Source organism: Mastigoproctus giganteus, chromosome 3 (genome assembly GCF_048544385.1).
Source record: "Mastigoproctus giganteus isolate SK-2022 chromosome 3, ASM4854438v1, whole genome shotgun sequence".
In the NCBI taxonomy this organism is placed as follows: domain Eukaryota; kingdom Metazoa; phylum Arthropoda; class Arachnida; order Uropygi; family Thelyphonidae; genus Mastigoproctus; species Mastigoproctus giganteus.
In genome coordinates this window covers 40,463,297-40,479,371 of record NC_143577.1, presented here as the reverse complement: position 1 = coordinate 40,479,371, position 16,075 = coordinate 40,463,297, and the positions used below count along the sequence as shown (strand labels likewise).

The following is a 16,075-nucleotide window of genomic DNA, read 5'->3' as shown; positions in this document are numbered from 1 at the left end:
CTTCATTTGCCACCTCTCAGCCCATCTGCTCAACCTTTCCAGATCCTGTTGCAGCAGCATAGTGTCAGTAGTGTCCTTGACAACCCTGCCAACCTTTGTATCGTCTGCAAACTTGGACATTACGCTTGATATACCATCATCAATATCATTTATAAATACAGAAAACAATAATGGACCCAACACTGAGCCCTGAGGGACTCCACTAATAACATTAGTCCACGATGGGCAGTGTCCATTGATTACCACTCTCTGTCTTCTCCCCCTCAACCACCCCTTTATCCATAGCAGCAACTTGCCTCCAATGCCACACTGCTCCAATTTGTGCAGCAGTCTTCCATGTGCAACAGTATCAAAAGCCTTTCTAAGATCCAAGTATATAATATCAAAGTTATTCCCTGCATCCAGTTCTTTTGTGACTGCATCATAGTATCCAATCAAGTTGGTCAGGCATGACTTCCCCTTAACAAAACCATGCTGTGTCTGAGCTATAACTGAAGTCTTGTCTAAATGATCCTGCAGTGCTTCTTTAACCAGTGCCTCCATTAATTTTCCTGGAACAGAAGTTAAGCTCACAGGTCTATAATTACTTGTGTCAGCCTTTGATCCTCCTTTGTGAATTGGGGTCACATTTGACATTTCCAGTCTATGGGTACCTCCCCTGAGTCCAAGGAAGCTCTCATAATTATGGCTAAGGGTTTGCTTACTTCCTTTGCTGCCTCCTTTAATATAACTGGATAGATCCCATCCACCCCGGGTGCCTTTCTTGTGTTTATCTTCAACAGTTTCTCCTCCACTTTACTCCCAGTTATTTCAAGATTCTGTAGCTTACTGCTAGAGTTGAATACTCCTCTGGCATTCCCCTTGCTGAATAACTCCTCATGTGTGAATGTCGATGCAAAATATTCATTTAGTTTGTTAGCTACCTGAGCAGGATCATCAACAGTTGACCCATCAATATCAAGTGGACCAATCTGATTCATCCCCTTCCTTCTAGAGTTTACATAAGTAAAGAACTCTTTGCTGTTTTTCTTTGCATCCCTTGCCAAGGATTTCTCGTAATCTGCCTTTGCCTGCCTAACCTCCTTTGTAACTTGGTTGCATATCAACTTGTATCTATCATAGGCTTCTGTGTCATGTGTTAATTTGTAAGTATCCCATGCATTTTTCTTCTCTGCCATATGCCTCATTAGTTCATCTGACATCCATTTTGGCCTAAACCTTGAACAATATTTCTTAGTTGGTATGTAAAGCCTAGTAGCTTCCAAGATAAGTTCTTTGAATGCATTAGCATTAGCATTAGCATTAGTAGAGGCATTTGATGCAAGAAAGCAAGCTTATGCAGCATCAGCCAAAAAAAAAAAAAAAAAAAAAAGTAACATAAATAAATAAAAATAACCACTTCCACTTCACCCCTCTGATCGTTCGAAATACCTGTCCAGCTGAGCCTTAAACTTATTTAGGCTATCAACTTCCACGACAAGGGATGGAAGTCTGTTCCACCCACCAACCACCCGCTGGCTAAAGGCAAATTTCCGCACATCTATCCTACATCTGTCTTTCCTCAATTTGAATTTATGCCCTCTCAGGTGATTTTTCTGAGCTAGAGGAAGAATCCCATCAGCATTGAGCATGCTCAAACCATTGAAGGCTTTGTACACCTCTATCAGATCACCCCGCTGGTGCCTAGTTTCCAGACACTGTAATTTGCAAAACTTAAGCCTTTCTTCGTAAGAGAACCCCTTTGTCCCATTCACCAATCTAGTTGCCCTTCTCTGTACTCGTTCCAGCAGCTCTACATCCTTCCTGAAATGAAGCCTCCAGGCCTGTATACAGTACTCTAGGTGTGGCCTGACCATTGCCTTATACAAGGGAATAATCACCTCCTTATCCCTGCTAGAAAAATTCCTATATATCATTGACAATACACCATGAGCTACTCTTGCAGCTCGTCTGCACTGCTCAGAGAACTTCATATCTGCCTGCACCACCACCCCCAGGTCCCTTTCATTCTCTACCACTGTCAGTGTAGTACCACAGAGTTGATACGTTGCTCTGGGGTTGCTGTTTCCCATATGTAGTACTTTACATTTGTCAATGTTAAACTTCATTTGCCACCTCGAAGCCCATCTGCTCAACCTTTCCAAATCCTGTTGCAGCAGCATAGTGTCAGTAGTGTCCTTGACAACCCTGCCAACCTCGTATCGTCTGCAAACTTGGACATTAAGCCTGATATACCATCATCAATATCATTTATAAATACAGAAAACAATAAAGGCCCCAATACTGAACCCTGAGGGACTCCACTAATAACATTAGTCCACGATGAGCAGTGTCCATTGATTACCACTCTCTGTCTTCTCCCCCTCAACCACCCCTTTATCCATAGCAGCAACTTGCCTCCAATGCCACACTGCTCCAATTTGTGCAGCAGTCTTCCATGTGCAACAGTATCAAAAGCCTTTCTAAGATCCAAGTATATAATATCAAAGTTATTCCCTGCATCCAGTTCTTTTGTGACTGCATCATAGTATCCAATCAAATTGGTCAGGCAAGACTTCCCCTTAACAAAACCATGCTGTGTCCTAGCTATAACTGAAGTCTTGTCTAGATGATCCTGCAGTGCTTCTTTCACCAGTGCCTCCATTAATTTTCCGGGAACAGAAGTTAAACTCACAGGTCTATAATTACTTGTGTCAGCCTTTGATCCCCCTTTGTGAATTGGGGTCACATTTGCACATCTCCAGTCAATGGGTACCTCCCCTGAGTCCAAGGAAGCTCTCATAATTATGGCTAAGGGTTTGCTTACCTCCTTTGCTGCCTCCTTTAATATAACTGGATAGATCCCATCCACCCCAGGTGCCTTTCTTGTGTTTATCTTCAACAATTTCTCCTCCACTTTGCTCTCAGTTATTACAAGATTCTCTAGCTTACTGCTAGAGTTGAATACACCTCTGGCATTCCCCTCACTGAATAACTCCTCATGTGTGAATGTCGATGCAAAATATTCATTTAGTTTGTTAGCTACCCGAGCAGGGTCATCAACAGTTGACCCATCGATCTCAAGTGGACCAATCTGATTCATCCCCTTCCTTCTAGAGTTTACATAAGTAAAGAACTCTTTGCTGTTTTTCTTCGCATCCCTTGCCAAGGATCTCTCGTAATCTGCCTTCGCCTGCCTAACCTCCTTTGTAACTTGGTTACAGATCAACTTGTATCTATCATAGGCGTCCGTGTCACGTGTTAATTTGTATGTATCCCATGCATTTTTCTTCTCTGCCATATGCCTCATTAGTTCATCTGACAACCATTTAGGCCTAAACCTTGAACAATATTTCTTAGTTGGTATGTAAAGCCTAGTAGCTTCCACGATAAGTTCCTTGAATGCTTCCCATTTTGAATTTGCTGTTGGCAATATCATCAGTTGATGCCACTGTATAGAATTTAAATACTGTCTCAGTCCATTGTAGTCGCCTTTACGAAAGCAATACCCCTTCCCTTTACCCCTAATGGTAGTTACCTCTTTGAGTAACTCCCACTTCAGCACACTGTGATCACTGCCACCAAGTGGTTCATTTATCTGCAGATTCTTAATGCATGAAGAATCACTACTGATAATCAAATCAAGAGTATTACTCCCTCTAGTTGCCTCCCGAACATGCTGATGTAGAAAACAATCATCCAATAAATCCACAAAAGCCTTGCTACTGTGTGAGTGACCAGCCCCCAAATTCCAGTCAATATCTGGGAAATTAAAATCCCCCATTATAAGACTCTCTGATTTACTGGCCCACTCTATTTCTCCGAACAGTTTCTTATTATACTCATCAGAGTCATTAGGCCTATAGCACACTCCTACTCTCAATTTTGATCTCCCAATGCTTATGTCACACCAAACTGACTCGACACTGCACTGTCCAGCGATGTCGACTGGCTTCACTTCCTTGGATTTTATGTGTTTTTTAACTAATAGCATAACCCCTCCTCCCTTCCTATCCTGTCTATCCTTTCTGTAGACATTGTACTCCCCAAATTCCAGTTCTGCATTTCTTATATCTGTGTGACACCACGTCTCTGAAATCCCCACAATATCTGCCTTTGATGTTTTGAGCAATACCTCAAATTCATCAAATTTATTTACTAAACTCCTAGCATTGGTGTACACACAAGTATACATGCACCTGTTCTTTTTCTTAGCTACCCTAACACAACCCATGTGTTTACTTGTACCCCAATGATTCCCAGCAGTCTCTGAAATATCCTGCATCTTATTTTCCAGGCTGCGGCTCATTCCAATAGAAGCAGTGCAAGAATCACTTTCACCTCTGCCAGTGGCTACTGTTAATCTATTAGTCCTTGTATCCCCCCAATCTAGCAGTTTTCCGACCCACCTAACATTGCCTCGATAGCATCAGCAAACATTCTTGCACCCTTTCTATTTAAGTGTATCCCATCCCTGTAGAAGCAGTCTCTCCTGTTAACAAGTACAGACCAGGCTGAAAAAAATTCTACCCCTTGAGCCCTGCACAATCTTTCCAGGGCCGAATTGATTGACAGGGCTCTCATCATATACTCCCTCCTATCGTGTCTGGGCAGAATTGCAGACACTTTCAATTTCAACCCTAAACTATTCAATTTCAACCCTAAATGCTTCCCATTTTGAATTTGCTGTTGGTAACATCATCAGTTGGTCCCACTGTATAGAATTTAAATACTGTCTCAGTCCATAGTAGTCGCCTTTACGGAAGCAATAACCCTTCCCTTTACCCCTAATGGTAGTTAGCTCTTTGAGTAAATCCCACTTCAGCATACTGTGATCACTGCCACCTAGTGGTTCATTTATCTGCAGATTCTTAATGTATGAAGAATCACTGCTGATAATCAAATCAAGAGTATTACTCCCTCTAGTTGCCTCCCGAACATGCTGATGTAGAAAACAATCATCCAATAAATCCACAAAAGCCCTGCTAGTGCGTGAGTAACCAGCCCCCAAATTCCAGTCAATATCTGGGAAATTAAAATCTCCCATTATAAGACTCTCTGATTTACTGGCCCACTCTATTTCCCTGTACAGTTCCTTATTATACTCATCAGAGTCATTAGGCCTATAGCACACTCCTACTCTCAATTTTGATCTCCCAATGCTTATGTCACACCAAACTGACTCAACACTGCACTGTCCAGCGATGTCGACTGGCTTCACTTCCTTGGTTTTTATGTGTTTCTTAACTAATAGCATAAACCATTTTTGGTAATTTATGGTCATAATGACACATTTATGGTCATAATGCACCTCCCAAAGTTTTTGCATTTTACTCTGATCCAAGCCTGAGGTGGGATTCAAATGCGCGGCCCAGTCGGCACACCATCAGTGGTGATAATTAAATATTTGCCATTGCTCACTATGGCATGCATAGTGCCATACACTGATAACATTAGCCAAGTCACAGGCATGAATTTTTTTGGGGCTAGACAATATCCACAAAGGTTCCCAAGATGGTGGAGCAGCCATTCCTCAGAAACAAAAAACTCAACAATGAACAACCAACACGGATTTGGGCCCAAGGGCTGACAGTCAGGCAGCTTGCCTCAAATACAACAAAATAAGAGGCATAACAACACACACAAAAATAAGCTATAGGCATTCTATCCATGTTTTTATATATTAAATATATTAATATTAATTGTGGCAAATGATTCAAAGAAACAAGCTTATATAACATCTGCTAAAAAAAAATAATAATAATAAATAAATAAAAACCACTACCAGCCTCAATCGCCCATCCCCTCTATCAATTTTCTTAATTCGTCCTTAAATTTATTCAAACTATCCACCTCCACAAAGTTTGTTCCAAAGATTACTCACTCACTGGCTGAAAACAAATTTTCACACATTTACCCTACAGCCAGCCTGTTTCAATTTAAATTTAGTTAGTATTAGTAGCAAGAAAGCAAGCTTATTATAACAGTCTACCTAGTTCTTTGAATTTATTCAAATGACCCACCCCTACAACATCGAAAGAGTTGCTTGTTCCAACAATCAACTACCCAGAAGATGAAAGCAAATTTTCACACATCCATTTCTACAACCAGGATACAGTCATTTACATCCCCCTAGAGATTAGCATTAGTAGAGGCATATGATGCAAGAAAGCAAGCTTATTCAGCATCAGCCAAAAAAAAAAAAAAACCCTCTCCCATTTCACCCCTCCGTTCGTTCGAAATACCTGTCCAGTTGAGCTTTAAATTTGTTTAGGCTATCAACTTCAACAACAAGTGATGGAAGTCGGTTCCACCAACCAACCACCCGCTGGCCAAAGGCAAATTTCCGCACATCTATCCGACATCCGTCCTTCCTCAATTTGAATTTATGCCCTCTGAGGTGATTATTCTGAGAAAGATGAAGAATCCCATTGGCATTGAGCATGCTCAAACCATTCAAAGCCTTATACACCTCTATCAGATCACCTCGCCGGTGCCTAGTCTCCAGACTCTGTAATTTGCAAAACTTAAGCCTTTCTTCGTAAGAGCAACCCTTTGTTCCATTTACTAATCTTGTTGCCCTTCTCTGTACCCGTTCCAGCAGCTCTACATCCTTCTTGAAATGAGGCCTCCAGACCTGTATACAGTACTCAAGATGTGGCCTTACCATTGCCTTATACAAGGGAATAATCACCTCCTTATCCCTGCTAGAAAAATTCCTGTATATCATTGACAAGACACCATGAGCTACTCTTGCAGCTCGTCTGCACTGCTCAGAGAACTTCATATCTGCCTGCACAATTACCCTCAGGTCCTTTTCATTCTCCACCACTGTCAGTGTAGTACCGCAGAGTTGATACGTTGCTCTGGGGTTACTGTTTCCCATATGCAGCACTTTACATTTGTCGATGTTAAACCTCATTTGCCACCTCTCAGCCCATCTGTTCAACCTTTCCAGATCCTGTTGCAGCAGCATAGCGTCAGTAGTGTCCTTAACGACCCTGCCAACCTTTGTATCATCTGCAAACTTAGACATTAAACTTGATATCCCATCATCAATATCATTCATAAACACCAAAAACAACAATGGACCCAACACTGAACCTTGAGGAACTCCACTAATAACATTAGTCCACGTTGAGCAGTGTCCATTGATTACCACTCTCTGTCTTCTGCCACTCAACCATCCCCTTATCCATAGCTGCAATTTGCCTCCAATGCCACACTGCTCCAATTTGTGCAGTAGTCTTCCATGTGCAACAGTATCAAAAGCCTTTCTAAGATCCAAATATATAATATCAAAGTTATTCCCTGCATCCAGTTCTTTTGTGACTACATCATAGTATCCAATCAAATTGGTCAGGCAAGACCTGCCCTTAACAAAACCATGCTGCGTCTGAGCTATAACTGAATTCTTGTCTAGATGATCCTGCAGTGCTTCTTTAACCAGTGCCTCCATTAATTTACCTGCAACAGAAGTTAAACTAACAGGTCTATAATTACTTGTGTCAGCCTTTGATCCTCCTTTGTGAATTGGGGTTACATTTGCACATCTCCAGTCTATGGGTACCTCCCCTGAGTCCAAAGAAGCTCTCATAATTATGGCTAGGGGTTTGCATACTTCCTTTGCTGCCTCCTTTAATATAACTGGATAGATCCCATCCACCCCAGGTGCCTTTTTTATGTTTATCCTCAACAATCTCTCCTCCACTTTCCTCTCAGTTATTACAAAATCATCCAGCTCACTGCCAATGTTTACTTTACCTACATCATTCTCCTTCCTGAATAACTCCTCATGCGTGAATGTAGATGCAAAATACTCGTTTAGATTGTTAGCCACCTGAGCAGGATCCTCAACTGTTGAACCAGAGATATAGATGTATTATAGCCAAGCAGCTTACATGCCATTAAACCCCTACAATGCACCTTCCCTCATGCGTGTCATCCAAGCAAGAGTAAGGACACCACTTTTAATCATTTCAAATTTCAACTCCTTGCAGGTGCCTAGTTTACAGATGCTGCTTTTGCAGAATGATATCTTTCTTGGTAAACAAACCCTTTTCTTTGCCTGACTAATCTTGTTGCTCATCTCTAAACCCATTCCAACATATCCACATTTGTAAAATGAGGCTTCCAGGCCTGTATGTAGTACTCAAGATGTGGCCTAACCATTGCCTTATATAACAGGATAATCAATCACCTCTTTGTCCCTGCTGGCAAAATTCCTATATACCATTGGCAGAACAACATGAGTTATCCCTAGTAGCCTGCTTACACTGCTCAGAGAACTTTACAGACTTCACAATCTTTTTTTTCTCCCCACTAACTTGAATGCAGTACCATCCAACAAGATAATCATCTGTTATTCTGGGATTCCTACTACCCATGTACAGTAACCTCACATGTTGCAGAGTCATACTCTGATTTCTGTCATTAACCACCCTACCAACCTTCATATCATCTGCAAACTCTGATATTAACCTTGATAGGGCTTCATTGATACTGTTAATAAATATTAAAAACAATAAAGGGCCCAATACTTGAATCCTGGGAGAATAATAACATTAGCCTAAGAAGATCAGCACCCATTGATAACCACTGTCTTCTCTCACTCGACCATCCCTTCATTCACTGCAGTATCTTGCCCCTAATGCCACAACGCTCTAATTTGTGCAGTAGTTTTTTTATATGTAAAAGTATCAAAATGTTCATTGAAAGCTAAGGATATGATGTCAAAATTATTTTCTGTATCCAATTCCTTTGTTAGTACATCAAAGTATGTAATCAGATTGATAAGATAAGGATTTTCCCTTAACCAATCTATGCTATGATTGCCATATAACTATTTCTGTTATGATCCTGCATTATCTCTTTGATCACTGACTTCATTATTTCCTCTGGAACAGAAGTTAAGCTCAAAGGTTTCTAGTTATTCATTTCTCCCTTCATGAATAGGGGAGACATTTGGACATCTCCAACTCATAGAAACATCGTCAGAATCCAATGCCTCATAATTATGGCTAAAGTTTTACTTACCTCTTTTACTACTTCTTTTAAAATAATTGAAAAGTGCCTTAATTTTTTTTTTAAACCATAACAATCTCTTCCACTTGCTTCTCTTATCATGAAATTTAGTTCCCACTTATAAGTTTCTATACTTTGGTATCATCATCATCATCATCATCATCATCATCATCAGCCATTTTCAATCCACTGCAGGATGAAGGCCTCTCCAGCAACTTTCCAGTTCCTTCTGTTTTGAGCACTGGCCATCCATTTACTACCCAAAAACTCATGAATTTCATTTATCCATCTCCGCCTTTGTCTTCCAGGTTTTCTTCTAGCTCCTCTTGGGTACCATTCTGTTATTTTCTTAGTCCATCTGTCATCATGTCTTCGAGCTATGTGTCCTGCCCAAGACCATTTTAGTTCTTTAGTTTTGATAAGAATGTCCTTTACTTGAGTTTGCTGCCTAATCCATGTGTTTCTCTTCTTATCTAACAGTCTGATTCCCAATATAATTCGTTCCATTCTTCGCTGTGTAGTTCTCAGCTTCTCTTCCATTCTTTTGGTGAGTGCCCAAGTTTCACTTCCATGTCATGGTGGGGAGTATACATTGGTTCATTATTTTACGTTTCAGACAAACTGGGATATTGCTCTTCAGTATGCGACTATATTTCCTGAATGCTATCCATCCAAAATTTATTCTCTCTTGACTTCCAGCCATTTATCATTATAACAGCTCATAACTTGTCCCAGATAAGTATATGACTCCACCTTTTCAATTACTGTTCCTTCAATCATTATTTCCCTTTCTGTGGCATACTTGTTCATCATTACTTTTGTTTTAGCCATATTCATCTTTAGTCCAAAATCCTTACTAACTGTGCATAACTGATTAAGATTTTCCTCTAATTCTTTGGGATCGTGGCTTATGACCACAATGTCATCTGCAAATCGTAAATGGTTTAGGTACTCTCCGTTCACATTTACTCCTTTCTGCGACCAGTCTAATCTTCTGAAAGCTTCCTCAAGGGCAGCAGTAAATAGCTTCAGAGATATTGTGTCTCCTTGTCGAACTCTTTTCTCGATTTTAAATTTCTGCTGTTTTTGTCTAGTCTAATAAAGGAGGCACTCTCATATATTTTCTTCAAAATCATAATATATGGGGTATCTATGCCTTGTCTTTCCAGTGCCCGAAACATTGCCTTATGCTGTATGGAGTCAAATGCCTTTTCATAATCCACAAATGCCAGGCATAATGGTGTTTTATATTCATTTGTTTTCTCCATTAGCTGTGATATTACGTGAAGGTGATCCATAGTTGAGAATCTTGACCTAAAGCCAGCTTGCTCTTTCGATTGATTCTCATCAAGTATTCTTTCTAATCTGTTAGTAATGACCTTTGTGAACAACTTGTAGATGTGGGATAACAAGCTAATTGGTCTATAATTTCCAATTTCTGATTTATCTCCTTTCTTATGCAGCAAAACTACGATTGCATTATTCCACTGCTTAGGCGTCACACCTTTTCTAATGCACTTTGTGAAGAGCCTTGCCAGTTTTTGTGTTATGTCTCTTCCTCCCAATTTTAACAACTCTACGGTAACTTGGGTCCTTGAGGTTGTCACAGACATTCTCTCAGATATGCCAGACAAGCTGTTCTTGCTACCTGGGAGTCTAAAACGCTGATGGAACTGATATTCGGGTGACACTCAAGTCAAGTGGACCCAATTTCGGCGAAGTCCGGACGGTCTACGACAGCCAAATCCTCTGCTTGCACCTTCACGATGGTGGGACTGTTAGTAATCCTGGGTATAACCTTCATGCACAAATACATGGTGGGTGACCACCCAGGTGTGAACCAACGTAAGCAGGGGTCGAGGTGTGGCGCCCACACCACATGGAGGAACGCCGCCCCTCTATGTTACCAGGCAGTACTAGGTGGTAGATGACTCTCATCAACCGGTGAAATACCACCACTTTGCTTATTGGAGGCTTGAAGTGGTGGAACCCATGTTTAGTCTCTAGAGCTAAGTTCCGGCCAACCCTTCCCTATCTCTTCCATCATGCAGTATAATTGATGATTTTTGAGGTTATGATGAATGTCGTGGTGAGATCCAATATTCCTTACATTTCGAGGGTACAGCTCTAAAACGGTGTTCGCAGGCCGGCCGCTAGATAGTACACCGGACCAAACCTATTGGTAACTCTCTAGGAGGCTTCCGGATCAGCTAGTGTATAACCTTGCTACCTCTACTCTGCCAGATAGTGACTGGAGGGAGTCCGAGTAGTGTGTATGCGGGGAGCATTGTCGAGGCCACGTTATGTCAAGGATCTGGGTATATTCTTACCACATGTACGCCATATCCAAAAATTTCATTACTTCATACAGCATGTCCCACCCACTTTTTCTTACTATTGAATACACCATGAATTGTCAAAATAATAGAGCAAGCTTATCTGCAAAAAGATCTAAACCTCCCAAGGACTTCCTAATTCATTTCACAAATATACGTGGTCTCCATTCCAATCTCAACGATGTCCATTTCCACTTGCAATCTTCCAAACCCAATGTACTTTTTCTGACTGAATCTCAGTTATCAGTTGATTCAACTACTGCTCATCTCAGATGTCCAAATTATTTGCTGTATGATTCCTTTCGCCTCAAAGGTGGTACTTGTGCATATGTCCGTTCTGATATTCCCTGTCAGAGACTTGGCAATTTGGAATCTTCTCTCTTTAATCTTCTCTGGCTTAAAATCTCTCTGCCTCACTGTGTCAAATTCATCTGTTGTCTCTACCGTTCTCCCAACTCCACTAATCACTTGGAGCTCTTTGACTACCTCTCTTTGCAACTTGATTTTCGTCAATCCAACTTTCCTAACAGTGAGGTAATTTTCCTTGGTGATTTTAATGTTCACAACTCCAGCTGGCTTCCGTTTTCTAGTCACACCGACCCAGCAGGTCGAGATGCTGAGGCTTTTGCAATTACTAATGACCTAGCACAGATTGTTCATTTACCTACAAGAATACCGAACAATCCTAATCATACAGCCAATACGCTTGATCTTCTTCTCACAAACAACCCTTGTAAGTACAAGGTTGAAGTGAGAGGTCCTTTAGGCACTTCAGATCACAACTTGGTGATTGTCTCTTCTCCAATGGAACCTTTATCTCATGGCTATTCCCAACCTCGTATTGTTTGGCATTACAAGAATGCAAAATGGGATGACCTGCGAGATTTCTTTTCTTCTTTTCCTTGGTCTGATTCCTGTTTCAAAACTTCTGATGTCAACGTTTGCTCAGATCGTGTCAGTGAAATTATTCTTGCAGGAATGGAATCCTTTATCCCACACTCCACTTTAAAATCTCGTCCTTTATCTAAACCTTGGTTTTCCAATAAATGTGCTAAGGCTGTCCAAGAGAAGAATGTTGCATATCGTAATTGGCTTGTTTCTAATTCTTCAGTTTCATTTTCTGCCTACACCAAAGCTCGCAACAATTGTAAAGCAGTTATTAATCAGTCCAAACTAGAGTTTGAACAGGCTAAGAGTAGAAAATTTGCTTCTTGCCCTAATGGTAGCCGAGCATTCTGGTCTCTTGCCAAAGCTATTGGCCACAACTTTTGCCCATCTCTGCTCCCACCTCTGTCCAAACCAGATGGTTCTGTTGTCACTTCAGCCAAGGATAAAGCTGACCTGTTAGCATCCCATTTTTCTTCGAGCTCATGTATTAATGATCTTGGTAAAACACCTCCCACCATTCCTAACACGCTTTCATTCAGTGCCTCCTGTGGTCTTCCGTCAAAAGGATATCAGAAGGATTTTGACGAATCTTGATGCTAAGAAAGCTCCAGGTCCCGATGGTATTTCTCCACTTGTTCTCAAAACCTGTGCTCCTGAACTTACTCCTATTTTTTGCCGCCTTTTTTTCACTTTCTTATTCCAAAGGTGTTTTTCCTTCTGTTTGGAAATTTGCTCATATCCAGCCAGTTCCTAAAAAGGGTGACAAATCCCTCCCATCCAATTATCGTCCCATTGCAATTAGTTCTACTCTTTCTAAAGTAATGGAGAAATCAATTAACCGCCAACTCTTAAACTACCTAGAAACCTTCCGTCTGATCAACGATCGCCAGTATGGATTCCGTCAGTGTCGATCCACTGGTGATATTCTGGCTTATGTTACCCATTTATGGACTAATTCAATGGAAAGGTTCTGTGAAACACAAGTAGTTGCTCTTGACATCTCAAAGGCTTTTGATCGTGTTTGGTATAAAGGTCTTCTAAACAAGCTTCCATCGTATGGTTTGCCAACTGTTTTTAGTAATTGGTTATCCAGTTTTCTCTCTGATCGCTCACTGAGGGTGATGGTAGATGGCTCTCTGTCTTCTAACTTCTCCACTAATGCCGGTGTCCCCCAAGGTTCAGTTCTTTCCCCCACTCTTTTCCTCTTGAATATCAATGACCTTCTTCCATTGACTGGAAATCCTATCCATAGTTTTGCCGATGATAGCACATTGCATTCAACTTTCCATTTTGAGAAACCTTGTCCAGCTCAATCAGCTTCAAGTTCTCGAAAATCTGCTGCCAATTCCTTAAATGCCGATCTTCAGGTAATTCTCCAGTGGGGCAAAGACAACTTAGTTGATTTCAACCCTTCTAAAACTCAATCTTGTCTTATATCTCGCAAAAAGGATTCTTCTGCTCCTATGCTTATCTTTAATGACACTCCGATTTCTAGGCAAAATGATATATCTCTTTTGGGGATTACCCTTACTTCTAATCTCTCTCTCTCTTGGCACAAGCACATTACAAATATTGCTTCCTCTGCATCTAAAAAACTTGGTTTTCTCTTTCGCTCTCGGCGTTACTTTTCTTCCAAACAGCTGCTCACTCTGTATAAATCGCAAATCCACCCTGCCATGGAATATTGTTCCCACATCTGGGGTGGTGCCCCCCAAAACCTCTCTCAGGCTTCTTGATTCCATTCATAAGAGGGCAGTTAGGTTAATTAATGATTCATCTCTAACAGAATCTCTCCACTCGCTTTCTCATAGACGCACTGTTTCTGCTGCATGCCTCTTCTACAGATACTTCCATGGGCACTGTTCTTCTGAATTGGCTTCTATAATTCCCGTTCTCTCTTTCGAAACAGTCCGAACACGTGCCGCCACCAGCCAACATCCATTTACTGTCCAACTACAAACCCACAGAACCAACTTTTCATCTTCTTCATTTATTCATTCAACTGCTGTTTTCTGGAACAACCTTCCTTCATACGTATTTCCTGAAAATTACAATCTACAGAAGTTCAAGTCCAATATCAACAAATATCTTCTTTCGTCTTCTGAACCTCCAACCCAAGCACGGTACTAAGTACTATAGGTTCTAATACCTCTCGTGTTTGGGGTTCTCATAAAAAAAAAAAAAAAAAAAAAAAACTTCATCTTCCCCCGGGGCTTTCTGATTTTCTTTTTCTTCATTTTCTTCAATGCATGTTCTACCTCATCAGGAAGAATATCGGGTATGTCGTATGTGTTGCTATTTTGCAATCCATCTTCCCCACTGCTGGAATCATTCCCTCGCTCCTTGTATACTTTGGTATGTCCATCCATAAATACCTCAAGCATAAACAGTGATTTTTTTTTTTTTTTTTTAAATCCACCAGGTTAAGAAAAATGTCTGTGTTAAGGGAGTTACCTATTCACCCTGAACCTCAAAGTTCCCAATGGCATAAAATCTGTCCCTGCAAGGATTAATGTAATCAACAATAACCTAATTGGTGTTACATTTCATTATCAAACCTTGCTGAACATGTATTGAGCAGATGTCCTGAAGAGGCACAAGTTATATTAAACCAGGAAAGGAATTGTTAAACACATCCTATGGATAAGCTTTTGGACCAACATTTTTAGTCAAAGGAAAGAGAAAAAAAAAGAAGTTATTTGTTTAATCTAAATGTGTGGAACATGATTAGTTTTTTTGGGAAACTTATTCTGCTTACCAAGATATATGTGGTATATGTGACATTCACAAATTTGGTTAGCATAAGCTTTAACAGTTGCATGCACCATGAACTGTGAGGAATTCTTGACACTTTTGAGAAACATAATTTTTGTGCTCTTTCCCAAGGTAGCAGATCACCAGCTGTTGCAATGTGAATGTTTCCTGCAGTTTTTCTGATCCATGTGATTTTTCCCCCCAACAGAACTTGCCCAAGTAAAGTGCTGGTCCACTGACAAGGTCCAGTATATTTCCCAAAAACAACATACTGCTTAGACGAGCTAGGCTCTTTACCAGTTTGATGAGACAGTTGCAGGTCAGCCTGATTGCATTCCACTATCATGGTGACAATATCACTGATTCTGAGTCATCAATGCATCTGGTTATAAGTTTTTCTTGTGTTTGGATATTTTGAGCTGCAATCTGTTGTTTCCAAGATAATGTCTAGATTTGAGTGTAACACAGATGTAGAAGTGGTATTATGATTCCCAGATTCTGTTTGCCATTTAAGAAGTACTTTATGTCAATACTCTAAATCAAAGAATTTGCTGAAGTGGAAACTGAAGATCAGATGATGAGGCATATAATGATATGCTTTCTACGGTATACATTTGTCACAAGTGTTGGCAATGTTTTGCACAAAGCTGATTATTAAAAAAATATTTTATTAACAAGCACTCAATTTCATAAAATTTTCTCTTTCAACCTCTGGATATAAATTTAAATTGTAAAATTTCAGTCACACAGTAATACTCCCTGGCTGAAAGCATAAATATGTAAGGAGCTGAAATAGCAAATTTCAGCAATGTTTGTTAATAAAATATATTTTTAGCAAACAGTTATGTATACCACATTACCAATATGTGTGTGTGTGTGTGAGATAAATGGAAACGCTGTTACAGCGTGCTCAGGACCATTCAGAGTCCTGTTTACGTCCCCATGTGTAGGATACCATCAGTTCCCATGTGTTACAACTGTCCTTATACTTGAATCTGGTTGAATTCATTGCAGTTGTGTGTGTGACAGGATCTACACATGATAGAGCTGCAGTTGGTCAACTTGTCTCCAACTGATGGCAGGTTAGATATTTT

General features: G+C 40.5%; 1 protein-coding gene across 1 annotated transcript in view; it reads right to left on the bottom strand.

The window, feature by feature from the left end:
- Nucleotides 1-15,327, bottom strand: part of LOC150087900 (uncharacterized) — a 216,144-nt gene extending 200,817 nt beyond the window's left edge. Inside the window, exon 1 of the mRNA XM_090369957.1 lies at nucleotides 14,986-15,327. Within this exon, the coding sequence (XP_090226083.1) occupies nucleotides 14,986-15,327 (342 nt within the window). The remainder of the gene's footprint in view (nucleotides 1-14,985) is intronic.
- Between the last annotated feature and the right edge of the window lie 748 nt (nucleotides 15,328-16,075).